The 20,213-nt window shown below is 49.1% G+C and overlaps 1 protein-coding gene across 1 annotated transcript in view; it reads left to right on the top strand.

Annotated features, from left to right (window-relative positions):
- Positions 1 to 1,211: 1,211 nt before the first annotated feature.
- The window catches only part of LOC140395963 (uncharacterized), a 97,730-nt gene continuing 78,728 nt past the window's right edge, over positions 1,212 to 20,213 (top strand). Inside the window, exons 1-2 of the mRNA XM_072483991.1 lie at positions 1,212 to 1,319; positions 19,401 to 19,498. Of these exons, the coding sequence (XP_072340092.1) occupies positions 1,212 to 1,319; positions 19,401 to 19,498 (206 nt within the window). The remainder of the gene's footprint in view (positions 1,320 to 19,400; positions 19,499 to 20,213) is intronic.

The following is a 20,213-nucleotide window of genomic DNA, read 5'->3' as shown; positions in this document are numbered from 1 at the left end:
CGACCTGTTAATGGCCCATGGACGAATTTACAGCTCGATTACATTGGTCCCCCCCCCCCCCCCCCCCTGCAGAAATGGTTTTAAATATGTGTTGGTAGTAATCAACACCTTCACAAAACGGGTGGAAGCATTTCCCTGCAGGACAAACACGGCTAAGGCAACAGCCAAGATCTTAACACAGCAGATATTTACATGCTGGGGACTCCCCCGCAGCATTGAATCAGACCAAGGTTCCCATTTCACCGGCCAAGTAATGCAGAATTCCTAACGATTTTTGGAATAAAACAAAAATTCCACATTGCTTATCACCCCCAATCCAGTGGTATTATGGAACTTATGAATCGGGCCCTGAAAGCGACTATTAGGAAAATGGTGCAACATCATAACACCACATGGGATACAGTTCTCCCATTCACCCTTATGTCTATTAGGAAAACAGTATCAAGTTCCACAGGATTCACCCCCCACACCCTCCTGATCAGACAACCCATGAAAGGAACGGAATGTTTATTAGGACTTGATTTTGCCAGCCCCACAGTCATCGCCCTCATCCACGAAAAAGCAGTCCAACAACTCACGGAAAATATTAAAGCAGCCCAGCTCGCTGCAGCTGTCCGACTAGGTACTAGGAAAAAGCAGAGTAAGGCCTTCTTTGATAAAACAGTCTACCCAGTAGAGTATACAGTCGGTCAGCAAGTGATGGTTTGCCTGTATAATCCCAGTTCATTCCTCACCCCTAAATTTGCAGGACCCTACTCTATTTCAGATGAAGTGAGCCCCTCTGTGTACGAAATAACATACCCCAATGGAAAAACAGGTTGGTTCCATATCAACCAGCTTAAAGTTTATGGAACCCAATGTAGCCACTCCCACCATGTCTCCCGAGCAATGGCAGATGATTCCGCCCCGCCCATCGACAACTTAGACCAGCCCCCCCCCCACCCCCAGCCAGGACAGCACGTCCATGCCCACAGACCCAACCATGTCACCGCCCACAGGTACGCCTTTTCACCTTGAGCTTGATTCGGACAACAGCGACAGCCCCTGGAACCACGACCAGGACATGTTTGGCCCCCTGTACCCCCTTTCACTGCCACAGCCAGAATCAATGCCACCGCCCAACAACGGAACTTTGCCCTTTGCAGCTATCGCCCCTCATGACAAACGAACCCCCCATTGGCACCGCAACAACTCTTGGCGATTAGTAAGGAATGACGATTCGGATCCCACGGCGACCCACGCGACCACGGCACAGAAACGACAGGCACGAGTTTGGCAACTGGGAGATAATGATGACTCAGAGTCTGACTCCCATTATGGTAACGCTTTCACAACGCTTTTTGATACGGAACCCTGAGGTGTCCAGATGATGAGAAAAAGGAACCGCATGTGAATTACGGTGTCCTATTTCCTGATGGAACCTGCCCGCTTTCTTTCTTTCTTATTGCTGCATGGTTTTAATTAATGTCGGCCAGTTACAAAATTTCTTGATACTGTCATGGTTGCTCTTCTGAGCAATTTACTGCCCAATGACCGTTAAAGGAACAAATTGTTGGATCCCATACGTTACAAATTCTTTCTGCTCATTCGGTCACCCAGGTAGGGAGTAACGGCACTAATCCCCGCCCCGCCTGAGGACCCCCAATGCATCCAGTCAGCCAAGCTCGGGTAGTGGAGCAACGGCACTGATCACCGCCCTACCTGGGGAATCCCACCCATTCTTGCCCTGCCGCGCCCACACGCACCTAATGCTTCGATCACTTCAAGTAATCTGGAATGGTTCCCTACACTCCTTACTGTCCTTGACAGGTCTTTGTTTCCCCTTATCTGCTCTGTAGTGTGGTTTAAAGAATGCCTTTTGCCACAGCCTGTACACTCAACTCTTTACCTTCTGCAACTCTTTGGTCGCTACCCCAACTGCTATTTACATGTTTGACACACTTGGTTGTTATACATTTGCTGCTATATGTGAACTACCTCTGGACCCTGGCCGGAGAAATCATCCGCCCACTCACCGCATCGACCACCAGCTGCGGGATTCCTTGCACTTCAACAGAATTTTTTTTTCTGGATGTCTTGTCTCTAAAATGGTTATTTCAAAAAAAAAGAGGGAGTCACACGTGGTGGCGATTCTAACGGGTAATTGAAGTTGAAGAGAGAAAGACAAACAAAACGAGATGTTAACCAACGATAATAACAGATATTATGCTTGCACTGTCAGGAATATACGAAGAACAAAGAACAAAAAGACAAGATGAAGACAGGACTGATGACCTCCATTGTGGTCATCGCTGGACTCCTACAACTGCGCATGTTGACAGCCTTTGTACCCTACACCACACCGGCCCCGGACATGACCATACAATATGAGACCCCTCGCCCGGACACCACACCTCACATGAAAACAAACACTGCTACCCCCACATGGTGCGAAAACATTGTAAAATGGTATTCCCTTTCCTATACAGCAGAAGCCCTTTTGGTCATAGCAATACTCTGCAGTGTCGTTCAGACACTTAGACTCCCCAAATGGCGAAGGAGAGCCTCCCCCTCCCTGATATACACACTCCGAGCCCCTTTCCTTGGAATCCAACAAACCCCACAAACCTTTTAAACCTTTTTCACTGACAAAATAAAAAGATTGTACTTCAAGGTAGAGATGTGATGCTGCTGTTTATTTCTTTAAAAATTTTGTATTGTACATAAGTTCCTTTTTGATATTTGCCAGCAGCATGAGAGTAGCTTAGGTAATGATAGTTAGAGGTTCCCTTGTGTAAATAAGTTAAATGTAGAATGATTAAATGTTTTATAGTGGTCCCTTAGAGTTTATGAATTTATGATGTGTTGATAAAATTAGGTAAATGCACCAAAAACATAGGACAGAGTAGTGTAGAACCTGTCCTTGGCCAAGGATAACCGGCACACCAAGGACGGATGAGGATTAACAGTGTGATCCACCATGCTTCGCGTTCAAGATCAAAAGGACAAGATGTAGCCATCTGGGATGGCCACTTACAAAGGATCCCGGGAAATATGGCCACCTGCAAAGGACCATGGGAAATATGGTCAACCCAGGACTCAGACGCTCAGAGCTTATGTATATTGGCAACTCAGATAACTAGACGCTATCGAAACCTCCAGCTACTTTGCATTCTAATGGCCCATTTCCCAGAACAAAAGACCTGTACTCAGGTAACAGATACAGAAACAGACTCATCGGCGCCACTCCCTTTGCTCAGGGAGCCCAAAAAACCAAGAGCAATGACCGCTCAGGACATGCCCCGCCATCAATGGCACTTTATTGGCCAAAATCAAAGGCAGTAATCGAAGCCTGCCGAATTATTGGGTCCAAAGCTAAGGGCCGCCCAAAAGGGCACGAAATCCCTGAAGGGTAAAAAGAGACACTGCCATGTGTTCAGTCTCTTTTGGCCCCGGCGCTCGGTCTCTCTTGGCCCCGACCTACGCCTAAAACCAAGTGCAGCATCACGACCAGAAGACAAGTTCAAGACCAACGATCGCTACCAAGCGGATGAGCCCAGCAGAAACAAAGTCACTTCTCCAGACCCAGCCGCGCAAGATCCGAACAAAGGCTTTGTTCCTCTGCATAAAGCTGGGTGCCTGAAGTTAAGTACAGGTTGTTGTCGTGTTAGGTGTAATTTAGCTTGTAGTGTTTTATGTTGCATGTCGAAGTAATTCTTGTGTGTAAATAAACTATCATTGAACTTGAACTAACTAACTGGTTGTTTGGTCTTTGATCGATATCTGGTAAAACCTTGTGATGGGATCATTTGATACCTGGCGACACTGAAAAGCAATATCATCATTAATAACTGTCATATCAGTATCCAGTTAAAAATAGCAACATTATTGGCATCTCCAGTACGAATTGGCAACACTCCGGCCATAACAAAAAACCCGAGGCCGGCAGGCGCCGTCCACGTGTGGTCTTACCCGACGGGACCCTGGCGTGGAAGGGTCCAGGGCCAGCCTGTGGGGGAGGAGAGGGGTCCGACCCGGGGGGGGGGGGGGGCTCTGCTGCGGCCTGGTCAGCGATCGGGGCAACCGATCGGCGGGCCGGCCTCTTGGGCTGGGGGCATCGTTCCTTCCACACCGGCCCCTTTAGCCCTACGCCATGTTGCGTCGGGGCCAACGTGGAGAAGGGAGCCACTGCGCATGCGCGCGGAGGTGCCGGTGCCACTGTGCATGCGCGGACCCCGCGGCGCCCAGTTGATGCCTGGATCAGCAGCTGGAGCGGCATGGGTCGCTCCAGTGCCGTGTTGGCCCCCTGTAGGGGCCAGAATTGATGATCCTGAGGCCATCTTGACGCCGTCGAGAAACGTGACAGCGTTTACGACGGTGTCAACACTTAGCCTCAGAATCAGAGAATCAGAAAAGTCTGGGTGGTGGCCCGACCATTGCAGGTGGCCACTGTTCGCATGCGCGGCTACGGACCCGGCAATTTTCCATCCGTGTCTGCAGGGAAAGCTGGGGGTTTTACGTGGCGGAGCATCGGTGTGGGGGTGGCGCCGACTTTTTGGTCGTAATACTAGACACATGCTTCAGACATAGCCTCAAAATCAGAGAATCCAGCCCGAAGTGTCTGAATAAACTCCTTCCTCTTTTGATTACCTTGTCAATATAAACTGGTGAACCATGTATCAGAATGAGAGAGGTACATTGATGTCACACCTATTGGGTTACCGTAGCATAATACTTATATCACTGGATTAATGTTTCATACGTTCATGAATTCAAACCCCCACAGTATTTTTGTGAGTTGAATTGAGTTGAATTGAATTCAATAGAAAGCTAGTCTCAGTAATGGTGACCATGAAACTATTATTGATTGTCGTAAAAACCCATCTTGTTTACTAATGTCCTTTAGGAAAGGAAATCTGCCATCCTTATCTGGTCTGGTCTACATATGACCCCACATACACAGCAATATGGCTGACTCTTAATTGTCCTCTAAAGTGGTTGTGTAGATCACTAAGTTATATTCAAGAAGGGACTCTTAACTAACTTCTCAAGGGTAACGAGGAATGAGTGATAAATACTATAAGACCATAAACATAGGAGCAGAATTAGGCCACTCGGCCCATCGAGTCTGCTCCGCCATTCAATCATGGCTGATATTTTCCTCATTCCCATTCTCCTGCCTTCTACCCATAACCCCTGATCCCCTTATTAATCAAGAACCTATCTATCTCTGTCTTAAAGACACTCAGTGATTTGGCCTCCACAGCCTTCTGCAGCAAAGAGTTCCATAGATTCACCACCCTCTGGCTGAAGAAATTCCTCCTCATCTCTGTTTTAAAGGATCGTCCCTTTAGTCTGACATTGTGTCCTCTGCTTCTAGTTTTTCTTACAAGTGGAAACATCTTCTCCATGACCACTCTATCCAGGACTGGCAGTATCCTGTAAGTTTCAATAAGATCCCCCCTCATCCTTCTAAACTCCAACAAGTACAGACCCAGAGTCCTCAACTGTTCCTCATACGACAAGCTCTTCATTCCAGGGATCATTCTTGTGAACCTCCTCTGGACCCTTTCCAAGGCCAACACATCCTTCCTTAGATACAGGACCCAAAACTGCTCACAATACTCCAAATGGGGTCTGACCAGTGCCTTATATAGCCTCAGAAGTACATCCCCAGTCTTGTATTCTAGCCCAATGTGAATGCGAACATTTGCCTTCGTAACTGCCGCTTAACCTGCACGTTAACCTTAAACAAAACGTGAACAAGGACTCCCAAGTCCCTTTGTGCTTCTGATTTCCTAAGCATCTCCCCATTTAGAAAATAGTCTATGCCTCCATTTCTCCTTCCAAAGTGCATAACCTCTCACTTTTCCACATTGTATTCCATCTGCCACTTCTTTGCCTACTCTCCTAGCCTGTCCAAGTCCTTCTGCAGCCCGCCTGCTTCCTCAATACTTCCTGTCCCTCTACAGATCTTTGTATCATCTGCAAACCTAGCAGCAGTGCCGTGTCAATGAAGCCCATATGAGAAATAAACAAAATATCAGGGACCTACTTGCAATCGGCCATATTCTCAATCAAAAGCTTTCTAATGGAAAAAATAAACACGAGGGAGAAAGGAAAATGTTAATAAGGTAGATGAAGACGGCTAGGAAGAAGATTATGTGGAGTATAACCCCCAGCGTAGACCAGTTGATCTGTTTCTGTGCTGTATGCAATGTATTTAACACTCCACTGCCCTTAGAGATGGCCTAGCATGCTATGACCACAGATTGCCACCACCTCCTCAAGGATAAACGATAAATGCTGCCCTTGCCAGCAATGTCCAGATTTCAAGAATTAATAAATAATCTCTTCATGTCCTTCTGTGTTCCGACCTCCATGGCTATCGCTGGATACTTGTCTAATGAACAGAGATCCAAACAAATGAATTAGGAGCAGGTGTAGGCCATTCAGCCCCTCAAGCCTATACCATTCAATAATATCATGATCTGATTGTAGCCACCACCCACTTCCCTTTCTTTGACTCGCTTGTCAATCAAGAACCTATCTAAAAATATTCATTGACCCTGCCTCCACCACTCCTTGGGTGGTCACGACCCTCAGAGAAATAAATTCTCCTCACCTCAGCGTTAAATGGGAGACTCCCTGGGGTGAATTCTCCGTTTGGGAGATGAGGCGCGGGATTCTCCATCCAGCCATGCTGGAATCACGAAACGCGATTGTGTGGAGAATAACGTGCAGCCGAAAATTGAGGCCAGCACCGGGCACCCAATGGAATGCCATGTTCCGGTGCCTCGACAGCGGGTTAATGCTTGGGCATGCAAATTGTACAGTAAAGGCCGTTGGCATATCATTAATGGGCCTGACCCAACCCGACATTCTCTGGACCTCCTGCAATGCTCGGCTTCCACTAGGTGGAAGTACCGGCAGCGTGGTGCCCCCTCGCCACCACAAACCACCACTCACCAGTTCCCCCAGCCCCCGCCAAAAGCCCTTCCTTCCCACAGAACGGCTCCCCCTGACTGTGGCGGTGGTGGACTCAGTCCACAGCTACCACGCCAGTGTTATGGGTGAGGCATTTTCAGAACCCCAAAATGTATCATAGAGTTCAACCAACCTCTCCCTTTAATGGATTTGTTGCTTTTCCGAGCACACGGCTTGTTACCTAGGGGTGGGATTACAATTATGGACACGTGTGTTTTTAAAACAAAAAACACTGTTTATTCCATGAACTCAACTTAACATCTTAAATAAACATTGGATCTCTTAACACCCCTTACTTCAAAGCTAACTCAGAAAATATTGCAACAATAAATAATTCCTTAAAATGTTCCTTCAAACTTCCAAGAGACTTAACACCTTTAAACAAAATCACATCAGGTTAAAGGCTTCACTATTATAAGTTTAAATCACCCAAATGATCCAGAGATAGTCTTTCATGGGAGAGATCCAGCTCACTGCAAAACACAGACACACACCCAGTTCTTTTCAAAACTTGCAGCTCTCTGGAAACACACAGGCACACACAAACTGCTTTCTAAACTGAAACTAAAAATCTGCAAAATTAAACTGCAAAATGGCTGACCTGACCTCAGCCCCACCTACTCTCTGACATCACTGTTTTCTTAAAGGTACATTGCTTAAACATCCATGTCTTAAAAGTACTCTTACATGACACCAGGTTCACAAAAAAAAGGATGTGTTCCACGCCATAGGGAACTCGGCCCATCGGGAGCGGGCCTCAAGTGACGCTCTGAGGTCATCCATACAGCGTGCGGCATACTCTTTGAGTACGCCGTTTTCAAGGTGGTGGAGCATCGTAAACGTGGCGCCGCCCCCATCGTAAACAGGGATTCTCCGGCCGATCGTAGAACGCGATTTTGGCATCAGCAACAGGAGAATCCCGTCCTTTATCCCTGAAACGGCGAATTCCATCCTATGTTCTCCTGCTGGAGAAGAATTGCACCCATGTTATGATCCCCATGGGAGCGCGAATCAGGATGCAATTTTGTATCCCTTGCCATGCAAAATTATGCATGGCAAGGAATACGAGGGATTCCTGAAGGAACTCTGTTATTAGGGAGCCCTCAGATCCATTAGCTGCAACCATTCATAATATTCTAGTAGCGGACTGTAATGGACAGTTTCCACAAACCATCTTGAGCCTTGATTCATTCATCTCCTCTCATGAATCAAAGACTCCCAAGTGGTGAAACCCCAATGTTTACAGATATTGACCACATCAAAGAGAGGTAAGTGCATTCCAAGCACTATGCATTTCAATCACACGCTCTGCCCCTTATAGCCACCCGCTCCTTATCGTCAGCACTAGTGCATCTCCACACCTCAGGTGAGCGATACCTTGCTAAGGGGTTGCCAAATTCACCCCCCCCCCTTCATGCCCTGCCTCAATCCTATCTTCATAATCCCCTCAGGTTACCTGGATTCAGTGCTAGGGCTGTTGGGGGGCTTCAATGGCCTCCGAGCCACCTGGCGTGGTCAGTTTTGTGAGGGCCACGAATAATCCAGCACAAGTTTCAAGGATACAAAGAAATAACATTTATTTATAATAACATATATATACAACAGCAGCAACTTTGCTTGCTGCTTACTCCTTCCTGCTGGTTCCAGCTTTATTTATACAGGGAGTCTGCTAATGATTTCTCAGCTCCCCTCATTGGGGAAGCTCATACTCCCACAGGATTGTGGGATTGTCATTAGTCCCCAGCCAATGGTAAGCAGGCAGGTTATAACATCCCTCCCCCCCCAAAGTCCAAGGAATCCATCGAAGACCCTGGCGAAGGAGGGCATCGGACTCTTTTTGCCGCAGGCCAGACACCATTTGCACGAGGCGCTGGATCGGGCGGCGTGTAACGAGATGGAGGCCGGCGCTTCCGCGATGAACAGCGTAACAGTTGTACATCCACTGCCCATGGGCCCGAGGATTCCCCCTCTGATGCGTCCTGTGTCTCCATCTCGGAGTCAGAGTCTGCTGCCTCTGTCATCTCGGCGTCTCTATCTCCACGGGGTTGTGTAACGACCTGCGCAGGCTTTGAGTGAGGCACCAGAGGAAGATTGTGAGGACTACTTTCCATTGTCTCTGGTCTCTGTGGCTGTAGAAATTAGCTCCGGGGGCGGGGAATCTTTGGAAGGGATAGTTTTCTGGACCGAATGTGGTCTACATGTTTGCGCTGGAGATGACCCTGGGCTTGCACCTGGTAAGATATAGGGCCCGTTTGGCGAAAGATTACGCTAGGGACCCACTGGGCACCACCAGCAAAATTGCGAACGAACACTGGGACACCGGGCGCAAACTGCCGAATGGGCCGATGCCGAGAAAAACCCTGTCCCTGCCGTTCTTGTGTGCGGCGTACTTTTGCGCTAATAAAACCATACTAAGGCGGGTGCGAAGTCTCCGGCCCATTAGGAGTTCTGCGGGAGCTATCGCAGTCACCGCATGGGGGGGTGGTCCGATACGAAAACAAAAAGTGAGCCAGTCTCGTGTCCATTGACCCTGAAGACTGCTTCTTTAGGCCTCGTTTGAATGTCTGCACTGCGCGCTCCGCCAACCCATTTGAAGCCGGGTGGTAAGGGGTAGTGCGGATATGGCGTATGCCGTTCATCTTCATGAACCTCGCAAACTCCTCACTGGTGAATGGAGTGCCGTTATCTGTGACCAGCACCTCTGGGAGCCCATGCGTACTAAAAGACAAACGCATCTTCTCAATTGTTGCGCAGGACGTTGTGCCTAGCATCTTATGCACCTCTAGCCATTTAGACTGGGCGTTGATTAATAAAAGGAACATGGATCCTTGAAAAGGGCCGGCAAAATCCGCATGCAAGCGCGCCCAAGGCCACCCTGGCCATTCCCAGTGATGTAGGGGCGCGGCCGGCGGAAGCTTCTGATGCTCCTGGCAAATGCAGCAGTTTTGGGCCACCTTCTCAATGTCGGCGTTGAGGCCTGGCCACCAGACATAACTCCGGGCCAACATTTTCATTTTGGTCACACCTAGATGCCCATTGTGCAAGTCTCTTAGTATCAGCTGCTGTCCTTTTTCCGGGACAATCACACGCGTCCCCCACAAGAGGATGCCGCCTTCCACGCTGAATTCTGACAGCTTGGAGGAAAATGCCTGCAACTCGCCTGGGAGCTGTCTATACTGCCCACCATACAGGACTATGTGTCGAACCTTTGACAGGACTGGCTCCATCTGGGTCCACTCACGGATCTGTGATGCCGTGACAGGCAAGGTGTCCATAAAATTTAGGATTGCAACCACCTCACCGGTCATGGGGGTCGACATGGGGCCGGTCGATAAATCGGCTCAGTGCGTCGGCATTCGCTATCTGCGTACCTGGTTTGTGCTCCAGAGAATACTCGTATGCAGCGAGCAACAAAGCCCAGCGCTGGATCCGTGTGGAAGCAATGGTCGGTATTGGCTTATCCTCTCTGAAAAGTCCCAGCAGAGGCTTATGACCAGTCACGATAGTGAAGTGGCGGCCATACACATGGTGGAAACGTTTCACTGCAAAGACCACCGCCAGGCCCTCCTTCTTGATCTGCACGTACTTTTTTTCCGCTGCAGTCAATGTGCGGGAGGCGAAAGCTATCGGTCGCTCGGCCCCGTTCTCCATCTTGTGGGACAGGACGGCCCCAATACCATACGGGGATGCATCACATGTGACGAGCAAAGGCTTTCCAGGATCATAGTGGGTTAGTAACCCAGACGACGACAATTGTTGCTTTACCCGCCAGAAAGCGGTTTCTTGCGGCTGACCCCAAACTTCAGCAGAAGGTGCAACGGGGCCAGCGTAGTTGCCAGATTGGGGAGGAACTTCCCGTAATAGTTTACGAGGCCGAGAATAGAACAAAGATGCGAAGTGTCAGTCGGGGCGGGGGCCTGTTGAATTGCGCGCACCTTCTCTGCGACAGGGTGCAAACCTTTGCGGTCCACCCGATAACCCAGGTAGACTACTTCCTTCGCCTGAAAGACGCACTTTGTGCGATGTAAACGGACTCCAGTCTCCGAATCTGTACCTGTAAATTTATAGTCGCCGCACAAGCGATCTGTGGCATCTGGCTTCAGTACAGGTACAATTGGTGCTGCCCAGTCAGCGAAACGGACGGGCCTGATAATACCCAAAGTCTCCAAATGAGTGAGCTCCCCTTCTACCTTCTTGAGCAAGGCGTAAGGCACCGGGTGCGCCCGGAAATAGCGCGACGTGGCTCCTGGTTCGACTTGGATATGGGCTACGACCCCTTTTATTTTCCCCAAACCGGGCTGGAATACATCTGGGTATCGTCCTAGCACCTCAGTCAACTCTCCAGAAACTGTTTGGAGGATATGCTGCCACTGCAACCGCAAATTGCGCAACCAGTCCCGACCCAACAGGCTGGACCCATGGCTGCCCACCACGATAAGTGGGAAACGCCCCTCCTGGCGTCCATAAACAACAGGGGTCATCGTCGTTCCTGCAATGTCCAATGGCTCCCCCGTATAGGTGGCCAACCTGGCCTGTGTGTCGGTTAATGTAAAGGACTGTATACCCTGCTTGATGCGGTCGAATGTCCTCTGGGCGATCACGGAGACCGCTGCGCCAGTGTCCAACTCCATCTCGAGCGGGTGACCATTGACCCGTACTATCACTTTAATGGGGGCCACACAGGGAGCTGCCACACAATGCAGCTGCAGGCTGTCGTCCTCTGTCTCCACGTCCTCAGGAGTAATCGCCGCAGGTTCATCCACATGGAAGGTACGGCCCCTGGACTGGTCCCAGTTTCGGTCGGAACGACGGCATCTCTGGCGCCCCCAGGACCGGCGTCCGCGACGGGGTCGGCGCCTACAAGTCTGACACGGACATGGCTCCTCATCCATTGGTTCTGAAGAAGGCTCCCTTCGGGGAGGAATATCCGACGGCCACTGGCGTCGATCCAGACGTCGCCTCACCCAAGGTACCGCAGGAGTGCGGGGGGACATTTTCGGACGGAAGGGGTTGCGCCCCAAGGCATGCACCTCCATTCCCTGTAGCTCCTGCACTCCTCGTTCTGCGCTCTCTTGGGACAATACTATTTGAATGGCCTGTTGAAAAGTCAATGTTGGCTCAGCTAACAACTTTCTCTGGGTGGCCGCATTGTTAATACTGCAAACCAAACGGTCGGGTAACATTTCTGACAAGGTCTCACCATAGTCACCGTACTCCGCAATCCTGCGTAGCCTGGATAGAAAGTCGGCAAGGGATTCTCCTGGGGTCTTCTCAGCAGTAATAAACCGGTAACGTTGGACTATAGTGGACGGGGTTGGATTAAAATGTTGCCTCACTAAATTCACAAGTTCATCAAATGTTTTGGTGTCTGGCGCAGCTGGGTACGTAAGCCTCCTAATCACCGCAAACGTATGCGGGCTGCAGGCAGTGAGCAATATGACCATCTGGCGCTCATTTTCGGTGATATTGTTTGCCCGGAAATAGTAACGCATCCGTTGTGTGTACTGTTCCAGCTTTCCAGCGCAGCATCAAAAACATCCAAACGTTCATACAGAGGCATGGTGTTATAGAAAACAACTTCCAACCTGTATCCAACAAAAATCCAGGGATGTGGCTTCAGCAGTGTAGACAGCTATTCACTTTAACCCTCGTCGCCAGTTTTGTGAGGGCCACGAAGAATCCAGCAAAAGTTTCAAGGATACAAAGAAATAACATTTATTTACAATAACATATATATACAACAGCAGCAACTTCGCTTGTTGCTTATTCCTTCCTGCTGGTTCCAAACTTTTATACAGGGAGTCTGCTAATGATTTCTCCGCCCCCCTCATTGGGGAAGCTCATACTCCCACAGGATTGTGGGATTGTCATTAGTCCCCAGCCAATGGTAAGCCGGCAGGTTATAACAGTCATCAAATCTGGTTTCTCGTGGCGGAGACCAATCGTGATTCCCGCTGGCCTCAGCTGTGCCGGTGGGTGGGAAAGAATCCCAGGAGCTGGGAGATTCCGGCTTGAAACGTTCTGTTTAAATGCTTGTTTAAATATACTCATTTGGTTCATGCCCAGCGAGAGCATGAACGAGATCCCTTGCCAACTTTCTATCCAGGCTACGCAGAGGTATATGGCATTGAGCTCTGCTCGGCATCCGGCATGACCCCCGATTAGAGGCTCTCCCTCTATTCTCCTGCAACAACGGGATGTGCGCTGGGCACAAAGCTGGTGGAGAAATGCCCCCTATATCTCTTTAACGTGGGGAAATCTCTGAAGGTGCTTATCGTAAATGTGTCCCAAATGTATGTGTTTGTGTGTGTTGTGGAAATGTGCGAGTGTTTAGAAAGGTTTAAGTATGCAAACAAAAGCAAAATACCGCAGATGCGGGAAATGTAGACAGGAAATTCTGGAAATACTCATCAAGGCAGGAGCAGGCAGCATCTGTAGAGAGACAAATGTTTCTGATCAATGTCCTTTTGTTAAGCATGGAAAAAGTGAGAGTTTTTAGCAAATATCATGGAGAGGGTGAGGGAAAAAAACAAAAGAGGGTGGAGGAGCAGAGGGACCTGGATATGTATGTGCATAAATCTTTGAAAGTGGCAGGGCAGGTTGAGAGCACAGTTAATAAAGCATACAGTATCCTGGACTTTATTAATAGAGGTATAGAGTACAAGAACAAAAGATTATGCTGAATTTGTGTAAGTCACTAGTTTGGCCACATTTGGAGCATTGTCTTCAATTCTGTGCACCACACTTTAGGAAGGATGTGAAGGCAGTACAGCAAAGAATCACTAAAATTATCCAGGAATGAGGAACAGTGGCAGGATCAGACAGAGTCAGCATGGATTTACGAAAGGGAAATCACGCTTGGCATATCTAGTGGAATTCTTCGAGGATGTAACAGGTTCTGCACTGTAAATTCTATGTAAATGTAGAGTTGATGAGGGGGAGCCAGTAGATGTGGGCCGGAATTCTCCGGCCGATGCGATTCAATTTTCCCGCTGGCAATGCAGCATTGCCAGCTGGTTTCCCAGTGGCGCGTGGTGGTTGCAATGGAAAATCCCGTTGACAAGAGACGGGATGATTGAATCCTGCTGCCAGTGAACGGCATGTGACCGAGAAACTCGTGCCTGGCGTACTGACGAATCTTGCCCATGGTTTATTTGGACTTTCAGATTGAGAGAGGGGAATGTGCAATGAGACAGGGGTGTCCTTGTATACCAGTCGCTGAAGGCAAGCATGCAGGTTCAGCAGACAGTAAAGAAGGCCTTCATAGCGAGAGGATTCAAAACATCTTGCTGCAGTTATACAGGGCCTTGGTGAGACCACACTAGAAATATTGTGAGCAGTTTTGGTCTCCTTATCTGAAGAAGAATGTTCTTGCTCTTGAGGGAGTGCAGTGAAAGTTTACCAGACTGATTCCTGGGATGGCGGGACTGTCATATGAGGAGAAATTGAGTCGGTTAGGATTATATTTGCTGGAGTTGAGAAGAATGAGGGGAAATCACATAAAAACATATAAAATTCTAATAGGACTAGACAGGGGAGATGCAGGAAGGATGTTCCTGGTGGCGGGGGAGTCCAGAACCAGGGGCGTCATTCTCCGACCCCCCGCCGGGTCGGAGAATGGCCGTTGGCCGCCGTGAATCCCGCCCCCGCCCCCGCCGAAGTCTCCGGTACCGGAGATTGGGCGGGGGCGAGGATCGGGCCGCGCCGGTTGGCGGGACCCCCCGCTCAATTCTCCGGCCCGGATGGGCCGAAGTCCCGCCCAGAAATTGCCTGTCCCGCCGGCGTAAATTAAGCCTGGTATTTACCGCCGGGACCAGGCGGCGTGGGTGGGCTCCGGGGTCCTGGGGGGGGCGCGGGGCGACCTGACCCCGGGGGGTGCCCCCACGGTGGTCTGGCCCGCGATCGGGTCCCACCGATCCGCGGGCGGGCCTGTGCCGTGGGGGCACTCTTTCCCTTCCACCTCCGCCACGGCCTCCACCATGGCGGAGGCGGAAGTGACTCTCCCCACTGCGCATGCCCGGGAAACTTTCAGCGGCCGCTGACGCTCCCGCGCATGCACCGCATTTCCGCGCCAGCTGGCGGGGCAACAAACGCCATTTCCGCCAGCTGGCGGGGCGGAAAACCCTCCGGCGCCGGCCTAGCCCCTCAATGTTGGGGCTCGGCCCCCAAAGATGCGGAGCATTCCGCACCTTTGGGCCGGCGCGATGCCCGTCTGATTGGCACCGTTTTTGGCGCCAGTCGGCGGACATCACGCCGTTGGGGGAGAATTTCGCCCCAGGAGTCACAGACTAAAGTTGCGGGGTAAACCATTTAGGATTGAGATGAGAAAATTCTTCGTCCAGAGAGTGGCGAGCCTGTTTCATTTGCTACCTCAGACAGCAATTGAGGCCAAAACATATGTGTTCAAGAAGGAGTTAGATCTAGCTCTTGGAACTAAAGGGATCAAAGGATGTGGGGGAAGACGGGAACAGATTCCTTAGTTGGATGAGCTCATTTCAACAGCTGGTGCAGGCACGATGGGCCAAATAGCCTCCTTCTGCACTGTAACAATTCTGTGATTCTGTGTAGATCTCTGAGATGGGGAACAGCAAAGATTACTAATATCACTTCCGGTGACGGCGGGCGGGAGGCGGCCACACAATGGAGGGCTCCCGTTCGGGAACAGCATTTTCGGGACTTTAAGCCCGGTCCCAGGGTCCACGGAGGTGGCAGAAGCAGGGAGAAGGCACGGAGGTGGGCACAGTGAAGACACAGGAGGAAAAAAAAAACAAAGAAAAATGTCGAGGGTGAGCAAAAAAACGGCCGGAAAAAAAACAGCTGAAGGTCCGTCGGGGAGTGGAAAGGTCACCGTGGGATCACCAAAGAAAATGGAGGCTGGAGCACCAGGGAAGGCCACACTGCTTACGGCTGAAGAAATAACTAAGGTGATGGCTGCGGAATTTGAAATGCAGTTGGCGCAGATTGCGAAATGCATGGAGACGGTGAGGAAGGAGATGAGGGAGGCTTTGAGTGTGCTGGTGGAGGAGGCAGTTTCCCCGGTGAGGACGGAGGTGGCGAGCGCAGTAGCGGTGGTGCGAGAGCATGGGGAGGTGCTGCAGGAAGTGGAGGAGACGTTATTGCAGCACAGTGATCAACTTGCCTCGATGGGGAAAGAGATGCGGAAGGTGATGGACACTAACAAGGATCTGCGAGGAAAAATGGAAGACCTGGAAAACAGATCCAGGCGACAGAATTTGAGGATTGTGGGGCTGCCCGAAGGAGTTGAAGGACCGAAGCCGACTGAGTATTTTGCCGCGATGCTGGAAAAACTATTGGGGGAGGGGGAGGATCCCTCCTGATATGAACTGGATCGGGTTCATCGGTCGTGGAGGCCTGTACCAAAGGCGAGTGAGCCGCCAAGGGCAGTGACTCTGCTTCCGTAGGTACAGGGTGAAGGTGAAGGTCCTGAGCTGGGCCAAGCAGAAGCGGGTGGTGAAGTGGGCTGGAGCTGGTATACGTATATACCAGGACTTTACGGTGGAGCTGGCAAGGAGGCGGGCTGCCTTCAACTGGGTGAAGAGGGCACTGTACATTAGCAAGGTGCGGTGCGGCATTGTATATCCAGCAAAGCTGAGGGTGACTTACAAGCTCAGGGACTTTTATTTTGGAACGGCGAAAGTAGCGGGGGAGTTTGTGAAAGCAGAAGGACTGTGGCAGAATTGACAAATTCAGGAATGGCCATGTGCCGATGTAACCTCATGACTGTATTTTCTGCTTTTTTGTATCACTGCGCGCGGGTGTAGAGGCTAAAGGCGCCAATGTGGTATATATTTGGGCAAGGGAAGGGACGGGACTTTCACTCGAAATGAGGGTTCTTTGGGGTGTAGGTAGATATGCGGGGTTTGTGTGCTAAAAGGGGATCTTTGGGCTTTCCTAGGGCCGGGCAAGGGGGAAAGGGACCCGGGCGGGGGCCTCCACGCTGGCCGGTTTAAGCCGGCCAGTGAACGGGAGTGAGGTGGGGGGAGGGGCTGCGGCCATCGGAGCCTGGCAGAACAGGGTCCGAGTGGTCTAGCCGGGGTGGAAAGTTGGGGGGAAGGAACCGAGGTTGGGAGGAGGAGTTTTACAAGAGGCAGTGGACGGGAGGAGCTGGAGACCTGGGGTGGGGGGGGGAGCTGTGTAAGATTAAGGGTGACTACGGGTAATCCCTGATTCCTTTTTGTCATTTGTTTATGTAAACATGCGGGTTGAGGTTTGGGGGTTGGTGGGTAGATGGGATCGTTGTTATTATGGGGACTGACATATCTTGCTGATTATTGTGTATTGTTGATGGATGTAAATGTGGGAGAAAATGTGAAAAAGGAGGAGAATAAAAAAATTTTTTAAAAAGAAAACCCAAAACAAAAACAAAACAAAAAAAGATTACTAATATCTAAATGTATACAGTTGGCACTCACATTTGAGCATCCATATAGACAGTTGCTTATATGGGCAAGGCCATATCCATTATCCATTATATTGACATCGATTTCAAAGTTGTTGCTCATGGTGTATTCAGTGTCCTGTATATTATGGGCAGAAACAGTAATGTTTATTCACTCATTCACAACTCATTATGGTATGCTGAAAGCAAGAAGAAAGATGAGTGAATAAAATTTGCTTAATGTTCAAGTATCTTTTGTGTACTTGAACCCTGCCAATCCCCTCTCAGTGGAGTGTCAGATTACAAGTTATATTCAACACTAACTGCAGAATAAATAAAGCTGGAGGTCGGAGTGAAACGGAGATAGGCTGGACAGTCAATACACAGGAGGAACAAGCTTGTACAATTGAGTATTGTAAGAACATTACTCCATCATACCAGCTGGTCTGAATCAGGGGCAAATCTCCTTCACATGAAAAGTACATGTTTGGAACATAGGAATGTAGGGGCAGGAGTGGAGCATTCAGCCTGTCCACCACTCAATCAGCTCATGGTTGATCAGCTAACTCAACTCTACTTTCCTGTGATATTCCATGTCTCTTTATATCAATAGTATCCAGTTCCATGGGGGGGGTTCTATAATATTGAAGGCACTATATAAATATAAAGAAGAACACTTCTCAATTAGGATCTTTCCAGCCTTCTAGACTCAACATTGAGTTCAACAATTTCAGGTCATAATCAATGCTCGCATTTTTTTTGCACACGAATTAGGATCAGGAGTAGGCCATTCGGCCCCTCGAACCCACTCTGCCATTCAATAAGATCATGGCTGCTCTGTTGGTGTTTCTAATTCCACATTCCACAGTGGTTAGCACAGCTGCCTCGCTGTGCCAGGGACCCGGGTTCGATCCCAACCTTGGGTGACTGTCAGTGTAAAGTTTGTACATTCTTCCAGTGTCTGCGTGGGTTTCCTCCGGGTGCCCCGGTTTCCTCTCACAGTCCAAAGATGTGCAGGATATGCTAAATTACCTCTAGGTGGGTTTACGGGGATAGGGTGGGGAATTGGGCCTAACTGGGAGCTCTTTCAGAAGATCAGTGCAGACTCAATAGGCCAAATGAACTCCTTCTGTACTGTAGGGATTCTATGGTTTGATGATTCCTATCTACCCCTGATAACCTTTGACTCTCTTGCCTAACAAGAATCTATCTACCTCGGCCTTAAAAATATTAAATGACCCTGCCTCCACTGCCTTCTGAGGTGGGAAGTTCCAAAGTCTCACAACCTTCTCTGAGAGAAAGCATTTCTCCTCATCTGTCCTAATTTTAAAACAGTGCGACCCCTAATTTTAAAAGAGTGTCCCCTAGTTCTGGATTTACCCACAAGAGGAAACATACTTTCCATGTCCAACTTGTCAAGACCATGTATACTTCAATCAAGTCACCCCTCACTCTTCCAAACTCCGGTGGAGACAAGTCCAGTGTGCCCAATCTTTCCTCAAAAGACAACTCTCTCATTCCAGGTATCAATCTAATAAACCTCCTCTGACCCACCTCCAACGCATTTACGTCCTTCTTTCAATAAGGAGGCCAAGGAGACAGCAGCTGTTTGTAACTCACACTTCCTCTGCACCCATCTTTTGTTTCTTTACTCGTCCCATTTCCACCCTCTTTCATCTTGCAGCATCATCTGTTTTAATCTTCCCTGCCTTCCACTTTATCGCTGATCGTCCCTTCTGTTCTTCCCCTTAAAATCTATGATGTCTTTCTAACTTCATCCCATTTTTACGAAAGGTCATTGACCTGAAACATTAATTGTTTTATTCTCTTCACAGATTCTGCCAGACCTGCTGAGTATTTCCTATTTAAATTCAAGTTTCCGTTATTGTCTTGATTATATGTGTGCTGATGTGTGAATATATGTGAATGCGTGTGTGTAAATCATGTGCTGTGAGTTTGTATAAGATTACCCGATTTAATCTGTCACTTTTGCACCATGTGCTATCACAGTGTGATATGGTTCCTTCAACACTAGGTCGCAGCTCTGATCAGGGAAAAGTTGAACTCCAGTTTTCATACAGTTCAACGGATGTTTCAGGCGAGTGATCCTAAGGGAGCAGGCACAGTTTCAAAGTAAGTCATAAATTCTACAAAGACTTTGCTTTGGGAGAAAGCCAAAAGTCTTGACGGATCATATATCTTTCTGTAGTCTTCAATACAGTGGGGTTTATTTTAGGCGTGGAGTATGTTGGTTGAAAGCAACAACAGTTAGATTCTACAGCTTGTACCTGTTAGTGATTATCTTAAATTATAGATGATAAATTACAGGAATGACATGAGTTTATTATTAATTAATGCTGATGCTTGTTGTTTCATAGTCAGTTGTTACAACACAGAAGGAAGCCATTTGGCCCATCAGCTCCATCCTGGTTTCGTTGAGTACAGATAAGAGTTGCAATGTTGGGCTCCGAAGCACCTGTGGTTTTGACGCTATAGGGGACTGTTACCACGATGCCATTGGCAACATGTGTGCATGTGCCCAGCACATTCTGTGTCAAATGCTATTTTGTTGAAAGTGTTAATGAGGATGTAAGGAGAGTATGCTGGAGTAGAATAGAGTAGACAGATTACACCAGGCAGTGTGTATCGCTGATTTGATGGTAATGCTGATATTATGGGGCCTCATTATTCTATCTATCATAATCTCTTAGCCCCACACATTGGAACATGCATTCAGAGACACCTCACCTTCAACACCAATGCACCCACCCCTCGCCCACACACGAACCATCCACTCGCCCACACACACACCACCCCTCGCCCACACACACACACCACCCCCTCACCC

This window comes from Scyliorhinus torazame, chromosome 19 (assembly GCF_047496885.1).
Source record: "Scyliorhinus torazame isolate Kashiwa2021f chromosome 19, sScyTor2.1, whole genome shotgun sequence".
Lineage (NCBI taxonomy): Eukaryota > Metazoa > Chordata > Chondrichthyes > Carcharhiniformes > Scyliorhinidae > Scyliorhinus > Scyliorhinus torazame.
Note: the sequence above shows the minus strand (reverse complement) of the source record. Positions and strands in the feature narration are given on the sequence as shown.